General features: G+C 42.8%; 1 protein-coding gene across 4 annotated transcripts in view; it reads right to left on the bottom strand.

Annotated features, from left to right (window-relative positions):
• ITFG2 (integrin alpha FG-GAP repeat containing 2) overlaps positions 1-4,670 on the bottom strand; it is a 12,011-nt gene extending 7,341 nt beyond the window's left edge. Inside the window, exon 1 of one of the 4 annotated variants that reach the window (XM_019660994.1) lies at positions 4,438-4,670. In XM_019660994.1, coding sequence (XP_019516539.1) covers positions 4,438-4,472 — 35 coding nt within the window. In that variant the 5' untranslated portion in view covers positions 4,473-4,670. The remainder of the gene's footprint in view (positions 1-4,437) is intronic. The other 3 variants (XM_019660996.1, XM_019660995.1, XM_019660997.1) reach the window with 3 other exon arrangements.
• Between the last annotated feature and the right edge of the window lie 3,064 nt (positions 4,671-7,734).

Here is a 7,734-nt window from a genome sequence, read left to right as displayed (position 1 = left end):
TGAGGAGGTTAGAGGAATGGGGCAACACAGAGTCTATGATCCATCTCAGAAAAGTCTTACATCTGAACAGCTCCATGAGCCACATGCCTGACTTTGGCTCTCATTTGTCCATTACAAATGGGACATGTTTTGAAAACAACCCAAACTATTCAACTTTTGGGGAATTTAGCTTCAAATCTCGTATTTAATTAGGGGTCGAATAAAAAGAAAATGTCAGCTCTGGGGGCCCTTCCTCCTTTATCAAGACCTTTTAACCTTGGTGTGTATGAGTGAACATGGAGGATGGCGGTGCCGCAGGGGGCAGCATAAAGGCGTTCCTGGGTGTGGGCTTCCGGGCTTTGGGCCTCTGGTGCCCTCTAGTGGTCGCGAAGTTCTCAGGAGGGGAGGCTCCCTGCATGGAGCCTCTTCTCCACACTTTGTATTGGGGTACTCCATTTCCCAGGGGTTCCCGAAAGGCTGGCCAACCTTTCCAAGGGGCAACAATAATAATAAGGGAGCTCCAAACCCAATTTCCACAAACAGCTTCATGATTTCCCCTTGGGGGAACATCCAACACCTCCTTCTTGACCTCAAAATACAGTGAATATTAGATTCTCAGGAGATTTCATTCCAAAGGCAACAAAGACAGATCAACAGTAAGGAAACATTAGCAATGAATTGGAATTTATTAATAATTATTTACTTCATTTGAATCTCAGATTAATTATTTTTAATAGTTATGGGCGTTTCTTGTGGGACTGTTAGATCATAGAAGTACAAAACAAGTTTGTTTACATAAACCCTCTACGCCTCATGCTTCTGTCACAGCTGCCCCTGGACGACTTCTGCAGACACGTGGGGAAGAGGCTTCATGGCATGGAGGCTCACAGAGCAGCTGCCTGGATTTGACACAACTCTCTACGCCTAATTTTTTCATCTATAACACAAGGATCATAAGCCTCTTAAGACTGCTGTGAGAACTGAGCTAACAGAGGAAAGCATTTAGAACAGTGATTGGCATATAGTGAGTTACAGATACCAGGTAGTTTTCAGCATCTAGTTAAATATCTCCAAGGCTAGAGAGCTTAGCATCTTTCATACAATTCATTCTTTTTTTATACATTCATTCAACAGTTGCCACAGTCTATAAGTAGGCCTCGATAAAATGTTTACTTAATAGACAAACAACAAAAATTTTTTTAAGAAACAGAAAAATCAATGAATGAGAATGCCCAGTCAGCCCTTGAGTTTTCAGGTAAAGCTGGACAACCAGTTAGGGGTACGAAGATAAATGCCACAGAATCCGTGCTGAGAAGGACCCCAGCTTAACAAGGACACAGACACAGAAATAAAATCATAAAACGGTATGGGAGGTGCAGTGAGCCAGGCAGAGAGTGAGGCAATGACAGGAGTCCTGGAAGAGGGCATTTCCAGGGCAGCCCATCTGCTTTCCAGCAGCTACAACTGTCTCCCCTTATCTGTGGGGATACGGTCCAAGACCCTGAGTGGGTGCCTGAAACTGCTGATGGTACCAAACTCTTATATATACTGTTTTTTCCTATATATACATACCTATGAAAAAGTTTAATTTATAAATTAGGCACAGTAAAAGATCAACAACAATAACTACTAATAAAACAGGACAATTATAACAACATATTATAATAAAAGCTATATGAATGTGGTCACTTATTTCAGGGGCTCCCTTGCTGAAGTCTTCGTATAGGCTCAAAACTTTCTGGCATAACATGTTGCGGTCAATTGGAACATATTTTCTGTGCAGGCCTTCCACCTACAAATTTAATGCCTTTTCCATTTATCAGAGACTGTGGCTATAACTTCTGCAGTTTGAGGTGCAACAGCAAAACAAGCACGAATTTCTTTTTCTTTCTTCACAATTTTAAGGATAGAAGATGTGTTCTTACCATAGATCTCAGCAACCTCAGCATACGTTTATTTTTCTTTCCTTATGAAGTAGAGAATGTTCACCTTTTCACTTAAAGGAAGCACTTTACAACTCCGCTTTGTCACATCCGGCTGTCAGCATCACTACTCTTGTGCTTTGTGGTCATTATTAAGTAAAATAAGGGTGACTTAAACATAAGCACTGTGATACCGGGACAGTTGATATGATAAGCAAGAGGGCTAAATGACTAACAGTGGGTAAGGTATACGCTGGACAAACGGATGACTCAAGTCCCGCGCGGGATGGAGAGGGACCCCATGAGATTTGAATAGCATGCAATTTAAAACTTATGAATTGTTTATTTCTGGAATTTTTCATTTAATATTTCTGGACTTCAGTTGACCGCAAGTAACTGAAGCCGTGGATGGGGGGCGTGGGGCTACTGTATAGTGCATCCCAGCAGTTGTGCTTCTCTGTGGTTGATCCTGGCTCTGGCCTCTGGAGGCCACTCAGTGACACTAAAGAACCCCAATTTGGTAGTAACAGCATTAGTCATAGATGTTAAGGGAAAAAGGTGAGGTCTTTCTGTGATCTGCTTCAGCCATCTAGAGACTTTCTCCTGGTGTATCCAGATTTTGGTGGGCAGCCCTATAGGATGTGTATTCTATTCCTGACTTAGCAGAAAATAAATTAGTTTCAAAGAACTTTAGACTAAAGGCTTATTAGAATGAAAAGTCTTTTTCCTACCCCAAATTCCAAATGCTGACCTAGGGAACCAATAACAAAATTTTTATCCACACATCTGATCACTAGCCAACTATCTAACCTACTTGCTTGCCCTTCTTTCAATTATTATGTATTAATAACAGGCAAAGCCCTTCAAATTGCATTTCATAATAATCCTCATTTATTCAACAAACATTTATTGAGTATGTTCTATGTGCCAGGCACTATTCTAACTATTGAGGATACAGCAGTAAAAAAATGGACAAAAAAAATTCCTATCCTAATAGTGCTTACAACAAGGTTAAAAAAAAAAGTATAAGAAAAAATATATAATATACCTAATATTGCAGAATTGAGTGTATAATAGTGCAATTCACTCAGCAAAGTACAATTTCCAAAAAAGCTGGTGCTATGAAGCTATGAAAAAAAAGGCATGTTTTTTTTTTTTCCCTTTTAAACGAAGAAGACAATCAGGTAACATGGAAAATATGCTCATCTAAAGTCACTTCGTTAATTTACTATTTAAAAATGCCTCCCTTGATTTTCTCATAAAAATTGTACTGCTTGGCATATGAAGAAATGTGAAAGCCTATAAAACATAATACAAACTTATGAAAATAACTTTTTCCTCCCTAGAGCAGGTACAGCCAAAAGAGACCTCATAAAATACCTTCTCCATCACAGCACAGAGGAGTCTGGGGGAGAGGGGAGGCTGTTTTAGCCCTCCTTTTTTTTTTCAGGGAAAAGAGAGCACGGAACAGTACAGAGGCAGAATAGGGAGATGGGACAGAGAGTAGGAGAGGAGGGCAATAAGGTGCTTTTAGTTAAAAATGTGAAATGGAGATAATGAAAGAAAAGATAAAGTCTGGAAAAAAGAGTGTTTCACACCATGAACAGCCCCCATCCCCTTTGATGCTCCACCCTAGAACCCTTTGTATATTTTAATCAATGCACCTCATTACACGGCTATTCTCGTGCCTACCATCCCACCTGATGCTGAGAGCTGGGTCTGTCTTGTTCATTTTTGAATTCCCAGAATGTAGCAGTGTCCTTGGTGCACAATGGGCAGTTCAATAAATATTTGCAGAGAAGCAGAATCAAATACTAACAACAATGGCACTACCACTTACTGAGCTGTTAACTGTGTGCCAGGCATGATGCTACCGGCTTTACTTGTATTAATTCATTTAAACAACGAGAAAAGGAACAACTGCTGAAGGAAGAAAAGGTAGGTGGAAACTGTTTTTGTAACTCAACCAAGATGTAGCGCTTTAAAGTTTCCATGCACCTGCGTGTTCTATGGAGCGGGCACTACAGAAAGGCATTTAAGACTGGGATGGTGGGGGCATCTGTTGCCGCGGCCGGAGGAGCTTAGAGTCTACCAGCTGGAAGGCGAGGCAGAGTACAGCCATGTATTCCAGCGCAAGAGGCCAAATGTAAGAGCAGCAGACAGGCTTTTAAAGCCTATTTTGAGACTTTGAAGGGTAGATTTGAGAGGCGATGCCCCTGGAGGATGCATAAAGACAGTAGCCGTGAACCAGGAAATTTGGCCACCAGGGTTTACTAGGCTCCTACGGTGAACAAGTTAGTGAGTTAGGCACAGGATCAGTTATCCATGCCCCTAAAAAAAAATACCAGACCAGGGTACCAGACCAACTCGGTCAGGATGCCTCGACATTTAAGCTATCCATAAAGTTTTTCGTAAGTCCGCCACGACAGTCCTATCGCGCGTTCGCCGCACACGCTGCACGCTGCCTCCACTTCCCTGGCCCCGCCCGGCCCTGCGCAGACCTGGGCTGCGTCTTTCGCAGTGCGCATGCACTGACCGTATCGTTGTCGACGTCTCCGAGGCAGACTGCATGCGGGAAGAGGCTCCCGCTAAATTCCAGGGCCACACGCTGCACGTAGCTAACCGACCTCATCGCAAATCCAAGAGCCGAGCGTTCGAGAAGGCCTGCTAAATGTTCCGGGAGCCCCTCCCGACAGCCGCCGGAGCGGAAGGCCACCCAAAGGGGAAAGTTACGTCACCTCCTGAGCTTCCAATCCCGGCTTTCCTCGCTTAACCTTAGAGAGGAGGCGGGTCTTCCGAGCCCTCTGGGCGTAGGGGCGGGTTTGCCCAGCTACTGGTGTGAGTGACAGGGGCATAGGCCACTCCTTTTCTCCTGAGAGCGCGCCTGGGTAGACTGATCTATTCCCTTGGCAACAGGACTCTAATGCTTGACCTAATAACCTTGACCTCTTCCTTTGTTGCCTTGGCATTGAAGATTCCCAACCATCAGACCATCCCTGAGAATCATAATAATCGTACTAATTGACAATTGTATGGTTTTCAGCAGTGTTTTTTAAAAAGCTGTCAGGAGTTGTGAAAACAATGTAGTGAATGAAACCAGTATTTAAAAACACGAAATAGAATCCAATAAAAAATATCAAGTGACTCTTAGTAGTAAGATATATGCAATGTTTTTGTGAAACCTTTGTTTCAATTGTGTATATATGTGTATATTCTGGCTTATTTAAAAAATATATTTTTTAATGGTATGCGTGCTTTGTGTTCAGTAGTTGGAAAACCATTTAGTGCAAAGCACATTTCACATTATGTTATTTCATGTCATTAGCACAACAACCCTGTGAGCTTGTATTCCAACTTTTTGTCCTAGGAAAACAGGTTCAGTAAGATTAAGTAACAAGGCAGAAAATGGTAGAGGTGGGACTCAAACTAGGATTGTTTGATCCAAAACCCCACGTCCTTTCTATCATGTATGTCATAGTTCGTAGGAAAGTCCTCAGGCTAGAAGTCAGGGTTGCTGAGATTCCCGGACCTGCTCTGCCCTGTGGCCTCCCATCACAAATCTCTTGCCTCCCTCCCTCAGTGGCCTCACTCTATAGTATAAATGGGACAACACCAACTCATGGCTGGCCTCTTAGGGAAACTTTTCATGTTGAATCAAATCCAATCTTTCCTTGGGGTGCCTCATCAATCGGCACCAGAAGTATTACTTGTGAAATGCTGCAGGTGCTCAATACATTTTAAGGTTTAGGTCTGCTCGCGCAGGCTGATTCACACGTTGGTCTTTCAGGAGTCAACACTGTGAAAACAAGGATATCTACCTACCTCACTTGTGGATGTTGGACCAGGGCTGGTCCTGCTTTCTACGTCTGAACCGACAGGGAGAAGGGGCTGGAGGGCAGGACCTTTGTGCCTGGGGGCAAGAAAGACAGATGGCACATTTTCCCCCTAGAGGTCCCAATGGATCTGATGGCCAGATAAGATGAGAACAAGGAACGGCAGGTCAGAACAGCAAACAGGCGGCAGTCTAGATAAATACTGGAACTGGAGATACACTCAAGTTTCTGTTTCTGGTGGTGTACTGTGATGTTGGCCAGGTCCATTCAAAGGCTCTGGGTCACACAGGTGTACCTGGTGCTTTAAAGACATGATTTCATTTATGGAAGGGTTGCATCCTTGTCTACCACATCTCTTCTTCTGGCTCAAACCCTAAGCTTCATATGAGGTTTGAAAGGATGAAAAAACAAAAGCCAGTTTTAAAATAGTTTCCTGTAAATGTACAGTTAAATAATTGAATTATGTTTCTTTTCACTATTATTTTTACATTGTTTTATTTTTCCAGCCCTTTGAGTAAAATTGTAAAATAAATTAATAACTAACCCAGGACAAAACAGATGATCACCTTGCTTCTGTCACCAAGTGCCCTGACCTGACCCAGTTCTCTGAAATCATACTCTGACCCAGCTCTCCACAATGCCTTAGTTTTATCTTCTTCATCACTTGGCTTCTTGTTCTTGACCTTTCTGTGCCAGGGGGTGCCTGTTTTTGTTTGTTCTGTTTTTGCCATGAAGTTCATGTCATTATGATTACAACTTGAATGCCATGCCTTTTTTTTTTTAAGTGTTTTTTTTTTTTTTGAGCCAAACTGACGACATACGCTGGGGAAAAGGATCTCAAATGCTCCTGGATACCATGCCTTTTGACTTTTGTCAAGAGCCAAATAGTTAGAAATCAGGAAAGATGGGTCTCCAAAGGAATATGGATCGTTTTTCCATGCCTATGCCTCTCCCCACCTTGTGTCAATTACTTTAATTGCATTGAGTGTTAAATTCACAGTAAGAGGAATGAATACAGCACTAGGCTTTGCAGAGTCATGTGGACAGATCCCTGGCTCCACAAGCGGAACCCCTGTTCTTGGCGCTTTCTAGTGGGACGGTTGGTGAGTCTCCACTGGTGCCATTTAGAGCCTGTCTTGTTTCAGCCAAACACCTATTCAGGAAGGGTTTTGGCTTACTCCCCAGAACTGCCTAACCAGGCCATCTTCCTGGTTAGATGACATGGATACAGTTGTGTGGGTGGCATATTCTTTACAAACCAGCCGAACAAATTCTAGCTAGCTTCATTAGAAACCTGCTATGGGAGAGGATGAGAGGGGGAACATTAAGTGGGAAACATTTCTAGGGAGATTCTTTGTCTACTTCTTCCTCCCTCCAAGAGTACTTATAGGGGTCCTATCAAATTCTGTCTGGCTAGGGTGCCAGGTAAGAAAGGGGACCTTTAAAGCTCTTTCTACACGTGGGGCCCAGAGCCACTCACCATCCTGGAGGCGGGGCTTAAGACTTTCTAATGGATTCAGTTGGAGAGACTTCCTTCCCCCTTCCCCCTCTAGTTTGTTGCATCTTAGCATACACAAGGTTCTGAGAAGTCATGAAGTGCAGAAACCTGTTTCTCAAACTTACTTGACCTAGAAATTAGGTAGAACAATGAGGGCAGCGCTGCTGAAGGAAATGCTGTTATTCAGAGCTTTGAGTCCCACCTGTCACAAGTTTGGCCCTATCAGAAAGGACCAACTCCAGAAAGCTTTGATCCTAGAGCCTGTAAGGGTTGTTGTCTATTCAAGACTCTATTGGCCATTAACTGAAGGACGGTGAGTAGTTCTTCATTGTGCTGAAGAATATGAACCAACAGGCTTAAAACACAAAGGATGATGAACATGTTTTAGAATTAGATAGAGATGTTGGGTGCCACAACATTGTAATTAGACTAAATACCACTGATTTGTTTACTTTAAAATAGTTAATTTTGTTATGTAAATTTCACCTTAAAAAAAACCCCA

The sequence above is a fragment of the Hipposideros armiger genome, unplaced genomic scaffold, assembly GCF_001890085.2.
Source record: "Hipposideros armiger isolate ML-2016 unplaced genomic scaffold, ASM189008v1 scaffold_332, whole genome shotgun sequence".
In the NCBI taxonomy this organism is placed as follows: Eukaryota; Metazoa; Chordata; class Mammalia; order Chiroptera; family Hipposideridae; genus Hipposideros; species Hipposideros armiger.
Note: the sequence above shows the minus strand (reverse complement) of the source record. Positions and strands in the feature narration are given on the sequence as shown.